Source organism: Nansenia antarctica (genome assembly GCF_963989245.1).
Source record: "Nansenia antarctica genome assembly, chromosome: 4".
In the NCBI taxonomy this organism is placed as follows: Eukaryota; Metazoa; Chordata; class Actinopteri; order Argentiniformes; family Microstomatidae; genus Nansenia; species Nansenia antarctica.
In genome coordinates, this window is record NC_137689.1 from 16367035 (window position 1) to 16383803 (window position 16769).

The window sequence follows — 16769 nt, forward strand, 5'->3', positions numbered from 1 at the left end:
GCTCCCCTGGTGTTAGGAAAGGGGAAAAAATACACTTTAAAAAAAAATCACAAGAAGGGAAGGAGCTGGTTTACATAAATAAAGGCTATGTACACTATCCACTGTACTATACTGTACAGATAGACGACTAGGGTTGTCATATTGCACAATAGTGTTATTTCACATTTATTTAAAGTGTCGCAGTTTGCAGGCTTGAAATGTACATATTTGTGCCTCAGCACTACACCTAATTTTTTCAGTCCAGCAGCTGCCATCAATCCGTCCAGACTGTCCAGGGCCCAGAACCTAGGTCTTTGCTGTGTTCAGGGCCTGGACGGCCCTGTGGTAGAAGCTGTTCTTCAGTCTGTTTGTCCTTGCGGCCAAGGTCCTGAACCGCCTTTTCGAGGGCAGCCTGGTAAAGTGTTCGTACCCAGGGTGGGTCGGGTCCCTGGAGATCTTGGAGGCCTTCCTGAGACAGCGTGTGTTGTACAGCTCTTCCAGAGAGGGGAGGGGGGCGCCGGTGATCTTCTGTGCTGTTCTCACGACTCTCTGTAGCGCATTTCTCTCCGCTGTTGTGCAGCTGGAGAACCAGTTGCAGATGCCGTAGGTGAGGATGCTCTCCACTGCGCCGCGGTAGAAGGTCACCAGTATCTCCTGCTTGCTGTGTTCCTTCCTGAGGACTCTCAGGGTGTATAGCCGCTGTTAACGTGAAAAAATACTATTGTGCAATATGACAACCCTAGTTGACTATCTGTACAGTATAGTACAGTGGATTGTGTACATAGCCTTTATTTATGTAAACCAGCTCCTTACCTTCTTGTGATTTTTTTTTCTTCTAAAAGTGTTTTTTTCCCTTTCCTAACACCAGGGGAGCCACCCCTCCTACATTTCGTTGTTTGGTACCTGTACTGTAGCAATGACAATAAAGTCCATTCATTCATTCATTCATTCATTCATTGTTGTGCCTTCTTGATGGTGGCTTTTGTGTTGTCCTTCCAGGTCAGGTCATCCCGCATGTGCATCCCCAGGAATCGGAGGGTTGAGACTCTCTCCACGCTCTCTCCGTCGATGAGCAGGGGCTGGATCTCTGACTTTTTCCTCCTGAAGTCTACGATGATTTCCTGGGTCTTTGACTTGTTCAGCAGCAGGTTGTTAACCTTGCACAGCTTGCTCAGTTGCTCTACCTCATCCCTGTACGCCGCCTCGTCCCCCCCCCGAGATGCATCCCACCACGGTGGTGTCGTCTGCAAAATTTACGATGGATTTGCTGGGGTGGACGGGTTGAAGTCGTAGGTGTAGAGGTTGTAGAGGATGGGGCTTAGCACGCAGCCCTGGGGGGACCCAGTGCTGAGTCTGAGGGCTGTGGAGGTGTGGGGGCCCACCCGCACCCTCTGGGGGCGGTCGGTCAGGAAGTCCTTGATCCATGCACATATAGAGTGTGATAGACCCAGGTCTAGTAGTTTGGTCACTAGCCTGTCTGGAAGGATGGTGTTGAAGGCGGAGCTGAAGTCCACAAAGAGCAGTCTCGCGTAGCTGTTTCCCCTCTCCAGGTGGGATAGAGTGGCGTGGAGAGTCGTCGCGATGGCGTCCTCTGTGGACCTGTGGGCTCTGTAGGCGAACTGGTATGGATCCAGGTTGGGCGGACAGAAGGGCTATTTAGTAGTATTAACTGTTTTATATCTGTTTATTTGTTTATTCGGGAATAAAACAAAACGTTTTGAGTTATGTATTTCAATTTTCAAATAGACTATACATAACTTAAATGCCGGTATATACAGCATTTGATTGTTCAAGACAGAAGAAGCAACACAATATAAGACTGTTCCCTCTAATCGGCCTTGGTGTGTAGAGGTTTGCTTCCCTCTAGTGGCTAGTAGTTGCATGTGCACATAACCTACATACACAGATCTCTGCTTTCCTGATGACAGAGGAAATACAACACATCTGACTGATGAAAATAGCCTGAACACGACTATAACAGTCAAAATGATTGTACAATTATAACATGTAGAGAAAAAAACTGACAAAATATGAAACATAATAAGTCACTGGTAGTAGAAGTTCGGCCAGAGATATTTTAAACCCATGTATTTTGAGAGTAGTTAAGAGTATCGTGTTGTTGAACTAATGTTGCCCAGACAGTTTCAACTAAACTGGGATGATCACTTCTTCTTGGATGCCACTTGGCCCTGCGCATGCGCACATTACTCAGCCTACTGAGTTAGTGGGCGAACCGAGATGGCGGCTGTAGTTGAGAATGTTGTCAAACTGTAAGTGGTCTTTTTTTTTCTTCTCTCGAGTCAGTGCGAATGTATGTCATAGTGCTAAGGTCAATGATAACTGGTTAATGAAATGGAAAAGATATTCATGAAAGTAAACGAGTAACGTAGCTTTTGTTATCTATGAAGCTAAGTGAACGTAGCTGTCAGTGTCACCGCTATCGAGTCGGAGTGGCTTGGTCAGTGTCAGTAGCAGGTTAGCTCTCCGGTACTATGGTAGCTCGTCCGTTACCATTTCATCTAATATTTCAGGAATTATTAGGAATTGTGTCAATATTTCACTGAATATGTCTCTGTCGGTCGCCACACACTGTCAGGGAGAACTGTCATCGTGGTTGTCGCGCGTTATAACAAGCCAGCTAGCTAGCTAGCTATGTAGCTCATTTAGCTAGCCTGTGTTTTTGAAACTCCCCCGTGGGATTTGATTTACCTTAGTGAAGGATGATTAGTGATAGATAGTGATGGAGTTTTAGCTAAGAGAGACACTGGTCTGGGATGCCCTTGCAGATGTTCAGTGATCAACTCTAGCTACCTTGCTCGTTGCAACCTTGGTTGCTTGATGATCTGATTAGTGGGCAACCTTCTAACAACATTTAAATAAATAAATGCCTCCAGTATTCCCATGCAGAGAGAGCACTTCATTTCTATACAGTAGAACGAGCTATTTCTTATCATGTTGCCATTCCATGAGAACAGCATTACATTTTCAAAAGTTGTTTTGAAGAGATACTTTTTCTGCGTAGTCCATGATAGTGTTTTGATTATGATAAGGTAAGAGTTTCATAATCTCGTCACGACATCTGTCATGCCTTCATGTCCTTGAAAATGAAAAGGTATTTAATAAATATTGCAGAATGAAAGGTCTAGGCCTACATTTACTAGATGGCAATGGTAGGTAGATATTTTGACAATGTTGGATGCACATTTGATCAAACATTCCTACAGGAATAGCAGGGTCACCACATTGGGTCAGTCACCAGCTATGTCATTGGGGCAGTTTTAAAAATATCTTTTGCTAAATGAGTGCAGTGCGGTAATATGAATCAGATGTGGTTGCCCAGGGACGAAGATCAAGATACAAAGCATTTATGAACATTTTCTTGACATGCAAACAAACATAGGCTACAATAAATAAACAATTTCAATGATTATAGGCACACATCGTCTCTTTATTTATTCTTTACCTCCATTATAATTTGGCAACACATTGTCCCTGTCAGTGTGGGAACATTGGTATTAGACTAGGCCTAGACTACTGAAGCTTGTTCCTGTTGAACACATGAGAGCCAGAAGACCAAAGGCTGTACTCCCTACCAGGCTAACTGCTGTTGCCACGCCAACAAAAGAGCACCTGCTGACACATTCTCACCAGTGACTGAGCCCTTGCCTGCTGCTTTGAGGTGCCAGCACAAAATGAATTCTATTTTCTTTTTTAGCTGAGGCTGTGTTTTAAGGTTTTTTGTCTTTTACCAATATCCTTGTTTACAACTAGTTAGTAGAGTAGTAGAATATAGACAGTGTGATGATTTGGCTTAAGGAGATGGTTGAACCACCTGCCCCATGCTCGAGGTGCCATTAGACACTTTGTTAATGTGTTATTTTAATGAAGCCCTTATACAAGACAGTTTGCTTCATTGTGTTAACTTGTCCCTGGCTGCTCCTCTGGCTGTGTGTGGGGGTGCAGGCTGGGAGAGCAGTATTACAGAGATGCCATGGAGCAGTGCCATAATTACAATGCCCGGCTGTGTGCCGAGAGGAGTGTCCGAATGCCCTTCCTGGACTCTCAGACTGGCGTGGCTCAGAGCAACTGCTACATTTGGATGGAGAAGAGACACAGGGGACCAGGTTAGACACACCCAGTCACAGGCGTCTTCTGGTTATTCACTTCTAAAACAACATACTCAAGTACCGGTAGTGTGTCATCAACAACAGTGAGCCCTGTAATTCAAGCGCTAATATAACAACATTGTATGAAAGTGAATTTATCCAAGTCATTCTTATACGATATATGGGATGGAAGGTTACATCGATATTTGTATGTGTGTGTATACATGTGGGAATACGGTACATGTGGGAAAACTAGGGTTAGGTGCTAGGGTTACGGTTAGGGTTAAGGTTAGGGGTTAGGGTTAGACATGCCAGCATGTACCAAGTCACCCTAGCACCTGACCCTAACCCTAGTTTTCCCACATGTACCGTATTCCCACATGTACCGTAACACATATATTTGTTACATACACATACATATATATATATATATGTGTATGTATTTTATCTATGAATGTCTACTGTATGTATTCAGAGTGGAACAAAGTCTGAAATATATATATGTTTGTTTGTTAGTCAGTGCTCACTCACGCTCTTCTCTCTCAGGGATGGCCCCAGGACAGCTGTACACCTACCCATCCCGCAGGTGGAGGAAGAAAAGACGAGCTCACCCTCCAGAGGACCCCAGACTTGCATTCCCCCCCCCTAAGTCAGGTACAGCTCAGCCCAACAACATCTCTACACTGTGTTGAAGTGTGTTGACCTCCTTTTGTATGTGCGTGTTTTCTGGTCCACAATTCGTGTTTGTTGCTTTCTTTTTAGAGCCGGACCTGGGGTTGAAGAAAGATGCCGTGGCATCATCTGATGGCAGCAGTCTAGAGGCCCTGCTGAAGGGTGAGCCCCTGGACAAGCGGGGTCCTCCAGAGCTCCGAGGACCTGAGGAGGAGCCTAGCCTGGCAGACTATACTGGTGGGGTGATCAACCCTGCTGCCCGCATCAGAAAGGTACAGCAGCCATTTTGTGTTTCTCTCTCAACAAACGTTTTTTTTCCTCAGCATAATAGATTGGGTAGCTTTAAACAGTTTGACAGGTATGAGCCTTACAACAGGGAGGGTCTCACTGGTATGCATTGGTATTTCCAGTCCTCACAACTCCCTCTCCTCTACCCACAGAGGATCCTGGAGCCAGAGGACTTCCTGGATGACATGGATGATGAAGACTACGAGGAGGACACGCCCAAAAGAAGAGGCAAAGGAAAGGGGAAGGTGAGAGGCTGTTTGGAGCTGAGTGAACGTTGGAGTTTGTGTTCAGGGTTATTCCCCATTCAAGTGTTCATTGTAAATGGGAAACTGCTGTCAGAGATTCTGAGTAGTCTCAGAATCCACCGATAGTGAGCTCGCAAATCTTACGTAGAAGGTTCATATTTTGGAAGGCGCACTTGTTTACACCATTAGTATGATGTGTTTTCTCCCAGGGTCGAGGAGTGAGCAGCGCTCGGAAGAAACTGGATGCTGCAACGGCTGCACAGGAGGACAGGGACAAGCCTTATGCCTGTGACAGTGAGTTTCGGCGGGAGGTCGAGTAGAGCTGGGGGCTGGGCTTCGTAAAAGGGGGTCTGTCTGTGGCCTACAAAACCATTTCTCTATACACTTGGAACTGATGCTGGGAAATAATCAAGCAAAGTTGACCCCAGACCCTTGAATGTGTCAGCTCTATCTACCATCAGGCTTTCTGTTCTCTGTCTGTCTGTCTGTCTCTCTGTCTGGCTAGATTTAGGTCAATGTGAGATGTATTAGCAAGAAAAAAATCCTATACATTTGCAATGAGCATGTAAAGCTGATCATTGGTGAGAACTAAATGGACAGTACAAAGATAAACACACTGAATGTACAATTTGAACACACTTTTTTGATGGGAGGATAACCCCCCTCACCGTGGCACAAATCCTCACTCTGTCTCACAGCATTTATGAATGAGGTTTCATACTGATATCCTCAACCACTAAGATCAGATATGAAGTCTGACATCCGGGTAGAAACATCTGTCTATGGCCTTTTGGGTGCTTTCAAATGGCTGCTAACTGTTGGTTTTGTTCACTACTAAAACTGTGTTGACTTACAGCTGAAACTGCCAGATGTGACATTGTTGACAGTTGTCTCTGTCAGTCTATGAGGGTACTTCTCTGAGGGCTCCAATTTGCTTTCGCTGAAGAGCGCTGTGCAACACTAAAACCATACAGTCCTGACAGTGTTTATGTAACCCCTCACAATCCGGACAGACCAGGCAGGCACACAGGTTCACTTTCAAGCTGTTTTATTTATCTGAATGTGCAAACAAAATGATGGTTATTATTGATGGTAGGCTCCAGCACAAAACAGCTCTCACCCCATCTCAACCGCTCACAAAGACGAAAGGGGCTTTTCTGCCTTTGTCATAACATCAAATAATTATCAGTTATCATACCATTCATATCATTACAACACACAAGACTAAACCATACCCATGGATACAACATACCTGAATGTGCAAACAAAATGATGGTTATTATTGATGGTAGGCTCCAACACAAAACAGCTCTCACCCCTGCATGTCAGCAAAACAAAACATTCAGAACACGCCACATTGCCGCCATATTAGCTCACGTTAACTGTCTGGCAAAGTAGCTAACTAGCTGTTAGCTAGTTAGCTCACAACTTTATCCATCCATAAAATACAAATAAACAAAACATAACTCAAAAGTAATGGCATAAAAACCAATGGTAAACATTAATCTCAAATAATACATTCGGTTTATATTAGTGGCAACTCTTTATCAAAGGAAATATAAAACGGGGACCGGAGCATAAACTTTAACCTACCATCTCAACCGCTCACACAGACGAAAGGGGCGATCTTTGCTGCCTTCGTCTTAACATTAAATGCGGCCAGTCCAACCACCACTAGGGGCACTACACACCGTATGCAGCCATGGGTAAATCAATTCAAAACACTTTACCAAATGATAAAAAGCAAACGATTTTGATTAACTTCAACCTATAACTTAAATATAATTTATAACCCTGTTACATTTACAGAGAGGAACCGAAAAAGGTTTGAAATGATATAATTACATGCGTGTAGGCCACTGTACGACTACACTCAAGTGGCAGACAATTATGGTTGTGATTGGTGGTTGCAAGATCTAGCTCATGCAAATGATAGAAACATGTGAAAAGAAGCAACAGGTTCATTAAACCGTTTGGAGAGCAGAGAGCATTTGGAGACCCACAATAGGTTGATTTGGCGCACCACTGTAAGGTTGTTGGGTCCTTAGATTATGTTATCACAGACACTTCATCTTGTGGTTACCGTTGTTGCCTACAACTGATAGTATGGTCATTTTATTTGTCAAAAAAGTATTATTCCTTCCAATAGTCGCAGTGTAAATCTGTGTTATATTCAATTGTCCCCACCCACTCATTTCCTGACCTCCACTCAAATCTATGTAACTCTCGCAGCCATGCCCACTACAACTTAGTGTTGCACAGCACTCTTTAGCAGAAGCGAATTGGAGCCCTGAGTCTGTCTATGCTCTCTCTCCTCTTTCTCTCTTTTTTCTCTCTTACAGACACTATCAAACAAAAGCATATTTCAAAACCTTCTGAACGAGGTATATTTCTCTCTCATTCCTTTTTACTCCAAACTGCCTCTGCCTTTTGTCTCCAATCTGCTCGCTGCCTGTTATGTTCACCGTGTGAGTGTGTGTTAACTTGCTTTCAGGTTAGTAGAGCTCATAGGTTAAATGTAGCTGCCTCCACCCCATCCTCTGAATGTTTAATGGCTGTCAAGATGACACCTAACCGATTGTAGATGTAAATGCTCAAGGGCTAATTGTAAAGGTGTAATGTGGAGACATTCCTTGTGCTTGATTTTCACCTCACAGTAGGCTAGAATTCATTTTTTAATTCATGTTAGATTTTTTCATTCATGTTTGGTACGATTGCATGTTAATGCCTGTATAGTAAGAGTGTCTAGACTCACTTCGCATTAGTGGTATAGCCCTAGAATAGTATTTTAGTAGAAAGAAATATGCCAATTTCTGTTAGCCCAGAGTACTGTAACTTTGCTTGCTAGTGCAAATTCGGCTACTCCAAATTCGTTTTGAACATTTGTTTGTGAGAGAAAAGCATAACAATGGGTCATTAACTCCCTAACAGCATATGTAGCCTAACGGCCTGGACGATATTTATTATTATTCCGGTCTGGTCCAGGCTTAGTATTACAGCCTGATATTAACTACAGCCAATTGTTCATGTTTTTCCTTCCATGTTATAATCTGGTTTTGTGTCTTGTCTCTTGATTTAGTTTTTGTCATCTTACTGCACTCTCATTTGCATTTCTTGGCTTCTTTTCTTTTTTTCCTTCAACTCATCTGTATCCTGTCCTGTCTCGTCCCCCTCCCCTGTTACTTTAGAGTGAAATAGTTCCTCTGCTTTTGCTTTGAAACAGCTTGAAGTTTGGGCTGTGTGGATCCTCCTGTTATGGGTGCCTAATGCGATGCCTGTAGTGGGGCATAGGCTATGAGGAGCAAGGCCTGTCTAAAATGCGAACCTGGCTGCTGCACAAACAATGGCCTTTGACTGGCAATCTGACTCATGAGGAGTTTCTAACCGGGGTAGGGGACTGACTGAGAGTGGTTTAGTCCCTGTAGGTACAGTATCAGCTGTAGAAACAGGACGGGAATGCAATGGGTGAATGTGTTGGCCTCTGCATGGTTGAGGGATGAGCGTGGGAGGGAGGGAGGGAGAGAGAGAGGAAGTGTTTCATCAACGACTGCTGCTGCTCTGTCTCATCTTATGGTAGACCTCATACACGCCCTGAGGCCAGGGCTAAACACTGACATCTTTGTGCTTCTTCATGGCTTGCCTTGGACGATCACACCACACACACAGCTATTTAAAACCCAGCGTATTAGTCTGGATTTACTGTACCATGCCACTTCTAAAGCGTCACAATTCTCCTACATTCTCACCTTTTGCTGAACCCTTTTTGTCTGTTGTAGAATGCAGACTTTTGTTAACGTTGAAGTTGAGTGAAACAAATATGGTGATTCTGTCTGCTGAAACACACGAGAGTCCAAGACAATCAGGGTACTTGGAAAGAACGATCTAGCCTACCACTGAAGCTGTCTTGTTGAAATGGACTGGAAGCACACAATGGTCACTCAGGACCACAGAAGATCTCTTGCCTCCAGCTGTTTATCACATTGACTTAGTATTTAAAAAAATTAAAAATAAAATAAGAAAAAGGAATAGATATACAGATTTTTTGTTAGACTGTAGATATTCCAGTAGATGGCAGAGAGACACAAAAAGTAGGACATTGTAGTAGTACAGGCTTGAGGACATACATTTTGAGTATGATACAGTTGGATCTGGGCAACAACAAAAAACTATTCTAGAGGAAATAACAGTAACATGAAGGCTACTGTATATATTTAGTTTCACACGTGTTGTTTTTCGCCGTCTCTTTGGCAGTCTGTGGGAAGCGCTACAAGAACCGTCCGGGCCTGAGTTACCACTACGCCCACTCCCACCTCGCCGAGGAGGAAGGTGATGACAAGGAGGAGGCGGAGGTCCACACCCCCACACCACCCCAGCCTGAGGAGCCCAAGAGTAAGTGACGGAGCAGGTTACAATGTACATCTAGTGTCCCTGGTGTCAATACGTCACCTTAGGCGTGGCTCTTCACCTCAATGCTCATTCTTTCCCTCTCTCTCTCTCTCTCGCTCTTCTCCAGCACCAAAGAAAGGCCCAGATGGCCTGGCCCTGCCCAACAAGTACTGTGACTTCTGCCTGGGAGACTCCAAAACCAACCATAAGACTGGCCAGTCAGAGGAACTGGTGTCGTGCTCAGATTGTGGACGCTCAGGTAGAACCCCACCCTCCTCCCTAAGAATGGGAGGCAATGTATTTGTGTTTGTGAGCATGCTGCTAGTCATATATATGTATTTGTTAGAGACGTAAGTATTGAAAAAGATTTGCTAGGGCAAAGTCAGTCGACGGTGTCAACAAAGTGCAGTGGTAATGACTCTGTCAGGCAGGCTTTTCCTATAGGATGTGAGCCCGTTCTCTCTCTCTCCCTCCCAGGCCACCCCTCGTGTCTGCAGTTCACCCCGGTGATGATGGCTGCAGTCAAGACCTACCGCTGGCAGTGCATCGAGTGCAAATGCTGCAACATCTGTGGCACCTCGGAGAATGATGTGAGTTCATAACCTTCAGGGGGCACAATCAAGTCAAATCAAACACCTCAGCCACCTGCCTCACTCATTGAATTCAACATGTTTTTCCCCGGTTCGTTTATGAACGCCTGAACGATTGGTAAAGGTGTCAGTTTCTTTCTGGAGATGACATTGAGGTATTATTAAAGGACTGTGGAAAGAACTCTTTTAGACTGCTTTTTTCCTAACACACCTGTTGCTCTTTTCTCCAGGACAAGCTTCTGTTTTGTGACGACTGTGATAGGGGCTATCACATGTACTGTCTCAGCCCTCCTATGGCTGAACCTCCAGAAGGTAAGACTGTGTGATGTGTCTGTTGCATGTTGTTTCTGTTCCGTGATATTCTCTCTGAAAGGTACTGTTTGATCACGACACTGAGCTTGGCTAATAATAATAATGTGCCTTGAGTCAACAGCCCTTGAGATTTTGATGACGTGTGTTTAGATTTTTATCTCTGGAGGGATTCTTTCCCTTCATTTTATCCCTGGAGTACAATTGGCAGGGCAGCGTGTCCACGTAAAGCTCTCAGCGTAGCCAGACAACGCTCGCACGCTCTGATGTTTTTCTGATGAATCATCGCTTTCAGCAGTTGGTGTTGAAATGCTTAGTCAGTGCAAACCCTACGTTACAGCAAAAAGCTGTCTCTAACTTTAGCACCAGGGACCTAAACCGAGCTAACTACCTGAGGTGAAGCCATGAACGACAGAGGATATTTACACAACTACAGTGTTTGTTTCATTAACTACAATGTTTGTCGCTGCCTTGACTCCTTATACAGGGAGCTGGAGCTGTCACTTGTGTCTGGACCTTTTGAAAGACAAGGCGTCCATATACCAGAACCAGAATGCTCCTCCGTCATGATGGCTCCCACCCTCACATACACGCAACCGTCCCTCTGCAGTAAAGATCTTCCTCAGGAGAGACGCCCACCCTCCCACCTCATCAAGTCCACAGAGAGGAAGGGGTGGGATGGATCAGTCAAGGACTTGGGAAAAAAGAAGGACACAATACCAAACCCCCACTAAAAAGGCCTTGGTTTGGTTCTCATATGACTGTTACACAGTTCCAAGCTCAAAATGACCCATAGGCTTTTGTTTTCAACTATTTGTCAATATACCCAACTCAGACGATTCCTGTTTGATATCCACAAACAGCAGTTGGCAGCCAAAAAAACATACATACAGTCTGACAGGCATACAGTATATGCACACACACACTCGCTCACATCCTGCGTTTTATCCTATAGAAACTATCAGTTTTCCAAGTAGAGGAGAGAAATAGTTGAAATCAATGAGCATGCCAATGCTTGTTCATACAGTAGTGAAAAAATGTTTAACGTTTTGTATATTTATATATTTGTATAGCATATATAAAGGTGTGAATTATTTAAAAGTTGGAATGACGTTGGTTATGTAATGGTCTTTGATTAGTGCTCATCTCCATTATGAAGGGATAATCCATATCTACAGATTATGACGTTGTAGCCCTGAGAGTGCTTGAAAAGCCTGAGAGACCCATTTCTATTTCCCATGTAATTTGGATAAGGATTTAGGATTTGGAGAGTGTGTTGCTGCAGAGGAAAGAGTGGTGTGACTGAGGTGAATTTCAGTGTATTTGAAGGGTGTCCAATCCCTCCCTGTGCCCACCGTCTTTGACCATAGTTACCACATGTTTCATACTCTCCCCTGAGCTCAGTGGCTGTCGTTGAAGTTCCTGACCTGGAACACTTTTTGCTACGATATCAAATAAAATGATATGATATGTAATTACTGTACTGTATATCAATGATATATCCTTTAACTTCCTGTGTTTTTGGGAGATATAGACAACCGCCAAACACAAGATATTGTGTTACCCAGACCCTCTCTCCACTCCCCTTCACTGAGCCCCTTTAGTAAGCTTCCATTCCCTAGCAGTCGGTTGTTAAGTCTGGGGTGAGTTTCTAAAAGGCTTTGTAGCACTAAGCTCATCTTTACACCCATTGCATACAATGAACATAAGATGATTAAGTTATTTCTGGAAACTCACTCATGTTCAGTTTGATTATCTCCAAAGCCTGCAGACTAAATTGCATTATCCCCTTCCAGTCATAGCCAAAGGGGGGCAGTGGTGAGCAAAGCCAGAGTTGATGGGGATAGCTGTGAGATTGTTGGGGTTGTGGGGAGCCATCGGGGTCTGGTCAGACTGAGGTGTCCCAACAAACTGCAGGTTGGTGTCTGTACATGTGGATGCTATACTGTCATATTTTCCTTGGAGGAATAAGTAATTGTCACAGATGTATTTTACTGCAAAAATTATAATGAGGGATACCTGAACTGTTTTCCTTTTTTCTGTTTCTTCTCTCAGTTTAACATATGCACAAGCTGGGTACTATCCTCTTCACAGATGGCATGGTTGTTTTGCAATTATTTTACCTCAACTAGTGACAGTATTTGAAGGAAAGAGGAGACATTTGATAGACATTAAGAAAAGACAAAACAGTGATTGAAGCTGAAGTGTCTAGTTTAGCTGCATTCTCTAGAGTCTAGACACTCAACCAAGTGCATGTAAATGTGTGTGCCCTCAGGCTCACACATACGTATTGATGGTGTACTCAGCTTTGGGTGGGTCAAGGTGTTGGGAAGTTGTGTAATATAATTTAGCTATACTATCATGTTATATCAATAGCCAACTAACAAATACTGAAGCATTAAACCAGTGTAACTTGGTTTTCTTTATCTCATTTCATTAAAAAATGGAAAAAGTTTATTTAGAGACAGTGGCCATTGGATTATTACTGTTTTGGTTCATTTCTTTTTTTTCTTTTTTTCATCAATGGCATTTACTCAGTTAATGTCAAACATTTTTGGACTTTATTTGGATTGTGATAAAATGTTTCCTTTATGGTACAAGGTTTTGTCTTTTTTTCCAGGAAAATAAAATACTTGCCACTGACCATACTTGATGGCTGTATCCTTTTTTCACTATTTACAGTTGGTATTCAGGATCTATGAGGCACTGATCATATCAGTGATGGAATTATAGTGCCAGTGAAGCTGTAATATTTACAAGGCCTGTACTTGATGCTGTTCAGATATGACAGTTAGGCACATGGACAACTCAACACTACAGTTTCTATAAACAAAAGCCATTTCCTCTGGCCTTCACTGCTGGAGAAAAGTCAAGACAGTCGAAACAACTACACCATATTATGTGCAGTCTTGAGTGTTGAAGCTGTTGCAACACCACCTCCCTGCAAGTGCCTGGATGCATGTGACAGTTCAGACAAAGCTGCTGAGCTGCTGCTGTGTCCGGGAGGATGTCTGATTGCCGCGTTGAGTCCTACCCCAGCTCTTTTGGCCTGACCGGCAGAGCAACAGACTCTTGAAGGTGACTCTGAAGTGCTCATTGCAGAGGGCATAACAGACCGGGTTGACAGTGCTGTTAATGTAGCAGAGCCAGTAGCCCAGCTGCCACAGCTTCTCAGGCACGCAGTAGGAGATGGACACCAGCACCATGATGTTGTACGGTGTCCAGGTGAGGATGAAAGCCAGCAGGATGACACTCAGGGTCCTGGCTGCCTTCTTCTCCCTGATGATCCTGTTCCTCCTCAGCTTGGATTTGGGCTGCTTGTGACGCCTGGAGTCAGAGGACGTGGAGCCCCTTTGGGAGGAATGCCTGCCTTTTGGGCTCGCTGCACAGTCCTCTACCCTGGAAGTAGGTGCTTTGCAGGCTCCTACTGAGTCCCCTTCTGGGATGTCTGTAAGTGGGATCATGGGTGTGGGGCTTACCATAGTGCTGGCCTCCTGCTGCGTCTGTTCCGTCACTTCCTCCTCTGAGGAGACAGAGACTGTAGCCTCCTCCTCATCCATTTTCCAGTGGCTGTCCCTGCAGCCCTCCCTGTAGCTCCCCCTGGTGGATGACAATGAGAGTGTTGCTGTTCTCCTCCCTCTGCTCAGTTTAGGCTCCTCTGTTGTAGGGAAGCAGCCCTGTGATCCGTCACTGCTCTGATCCCTGCTGATCCTACTCTTGGTACTGCTGCAGTAGACAGGCGGTCCTCCAGGCCCCTGGGACGCCCCTCCACTGCTCACAGACCCCGTCAGGCCCTCTAGGCCCTTGGCACGTTTCTCGATCTCCCAGTAGATCTTCCAGTACAGGATGACCATGATGGTGACGGGGAGGTAGAAGGCAGCGATGGCAGTGCCAAATGTGAGGGCAGGTATAGTCAGGAATGGGATAGAGCAGTCGCCCTCAGACTCTGAGTCCCTGCCCACCACGTGTGGCCAGAACAGGATGGCGGGACCCCATAGTATGAAGGACACGGTCCAAGCCAGGCCAATGGCTGCAGCCGCCCGGCGGGTGGTTCTCTTGGCCCGGTAGGTGAGGGGCCGTGTGACGGAGTAGAAGCGGTCAAAGCTGATGACCAGCAGGTTCATAACAGATGCATTGCTGGCCACATAGTCCACAGCCAGCCAGATGTCACAGGCCAGATCCCCCAGGGCCCAGCGGCCCAGGATGATGTTGACAGCGTAGAGGTTCATAGAGATGGCCCCCAGGATCAGGTCAGCCACAGCCAGGCTCAAGAGGAAGTAGTTGCTGACGGTGCGTAGTTGGCTGTTCACCCGGAAAGAGATCAGAACCAGTAGATTGCCAATGACAGTGACCAGAGACAGAGGTCCTGTGATGAGCACGATCACCAACACCTCCCATACCTCATGGCCCCCCAGTGGATCCGTTGTCAGATTGGTGATCTGGGAGACACAGGAGTGGTTCATCTTCCATAGAGCAAGGCTGAGGGAAGTGGTGAGGCGAAAGTCATTCTTCACACAAGGGAAATTAAAGCAGTGTTGACGTCTGTGATCTTCCAGTGTTGAGTATCCATCTCAGGACCAACTGCAGAACAAGTGAACAGATGAACAGGCATGATTTGGGGAAAGATAGTAACCATGGCTTTGTCGGTCATATAGTTGTAAATTATTTCAGATAATTTAGTGATTGTTCAACTGGTTCATTGGTCCACTGGTACAGTATAATCACAGTAATCTCAGCCATTATCATCTCCAATAACGTCAATTCTGAGAAACTCATTAAGTATATAAACCCCTTCGTTTACCCACTGTGTTTGATGTCCGGCCTTTTTGTTGACTCTCACAGGCTAGGTGACATGCAGCAACTAAGATAAGTTTCTTTTTCATAACACTTGATGGGTTTGTTGCTTTAGTGCAGAGGAGGAGATTCTAAGAAAGAATTTGGCACTTGTTCCTGATGGTAAAGTACATTGAACTGAAGATTTAGTTTATATATAATATATTAAGTAGTTTACTAGTCCATGACATCATTTTGACTAGCCACTTTTTGGAAGTGAGTAAAATATAAATAAATAAATAATAAAATATAAATAAATAAATAATAAACCTACGAACGCTAAAATATCCCTAGTGAGAAATCTGCCGCTCAACTGTAGGCGCTAATTCATCCCTCATCATTAACCTAATATAAACTATATTTCAGGACACATCAGGACATCAGCGGCAACTGTTTGTATAATTACGACCATGCTTGACAATTGAACAACTGTTTAACGTTCACACTTACCAACTCTGATGAGGTCCATAAAACAACTGGTTTCCCCATCATCACATAAGCGGCCGTATAATTGTGTCCGTGGTTTATCTGTGGAGAGGAACTACGTTGCCGCCGTTGTCTCTTTTGGTCAAACTTAGGGTCCGCAGGTCCTGCTTCTTGTGGGGATTTTATTATGCATATGAATTATTGCTCCTCATATGGCCTGGCCCTGTCTGAGGAGGGTACATGGCATGGCGTGTACTCATAGAGAAAAAAGGGATGACAGAAACTAATGAAACCAGAGGCTCTTGCCATAACACGTGTAAATAATGTGTCAGGGAGGCTACTGTACAAACTCAAGAGGCTGCATCGAGTAGCCACCCCCCGAATTCCGTTCAACTTATTTCCTGTGCTACTCGTCTAATTGAACAGATGTAGATAAACACAAGGCACTTGTCAATATAGGCGTTAATTAAAGTGTGGGATCAAAAAGTAATTTGTTTTTCTTTCAGGGCATGAAACCATATATCATTATTCAAATATTGCCTACTGTTGAGAGCAACAATGCTGACTTAAAGTGTGCTTGGATAGACTGTTCTATTACAGTGGTAAAACTGAGACACTAGGACACTCATGACAAAGAAGGTGGAATGACTTATGCTACTGTTTGGAGCCTGTGTGTGTGTGTGTGTGTGTGTGTGTGTGTGTGTGTGTGTGTGTGTGTGTGTGTGTGTGTGTGTGTGTGTGTGTGTGTGTGTGTGTGTGTGCGTGCGTGCGTGCGTGCGTGCGTGCGTGTGTGTGTGTGTGTAACTGGGCATACATTCAATACAAACAAGGGTGTTTTAAACACAAGGTCAAGAAACGATTACTAATCTAACTGTATTGTTACAGTACAATGGTTTGTGCTACTGATGCAATATTATTGTGTGTGTGTGTGTGTG

General features: G+C 44.5%; 2 protein-coding genes across 2 annotated transcripts; one reads left to right on the forward strand and one right to left on the reverse strand.

Moving 5' to 3' along the window:
- Positions 1-2217: 2217 nt before the first annotated feature.
- On the forward strand, positions 2218-11992 carry dpf2 (double PHD fingers 2; the record flags this gene model as incomplete). Its single annotated transcript, XM_080529805.1, has 11 exons — positions 2218-2249; positions 3943-4103; positions 4632-4739; positions 4848-5029; positions 5198-5290; positions 5500-5584; positions 9542-9679; positions 9804-9935; positions 10154-10266; positions 10497-10578; positions 11063-11992. 11 exons carry the CDS (start codon positions 2218-2220, stop codon positions 11143-11145), a joined length of 1209 nt encoding a protein of 402 aa, XP_080385931.1. The 3' UTR covers positions 11146-11992.
- Positions 11993-13544: 1552 nt separating this feature from the next.
- On the reverse strand, positions 13545-15038 carry chrm1b (cholinergic receptor, muscarinic 1b; the record flags this gene model as incomplete). The annotated part of the gene is made up of 1 exon (XM_080529115.1): positions 13545-15038. The coding sequence occupies one exon, from the start codon at positions 15036-15038 to the stop codon at positions 13545-13547; it is 1494 nt and encodes a 497-aa protein (XP_080385241.1).
- Between the last annotated feature and the right edge of the window lie 1731 nt (positions 15039-16769).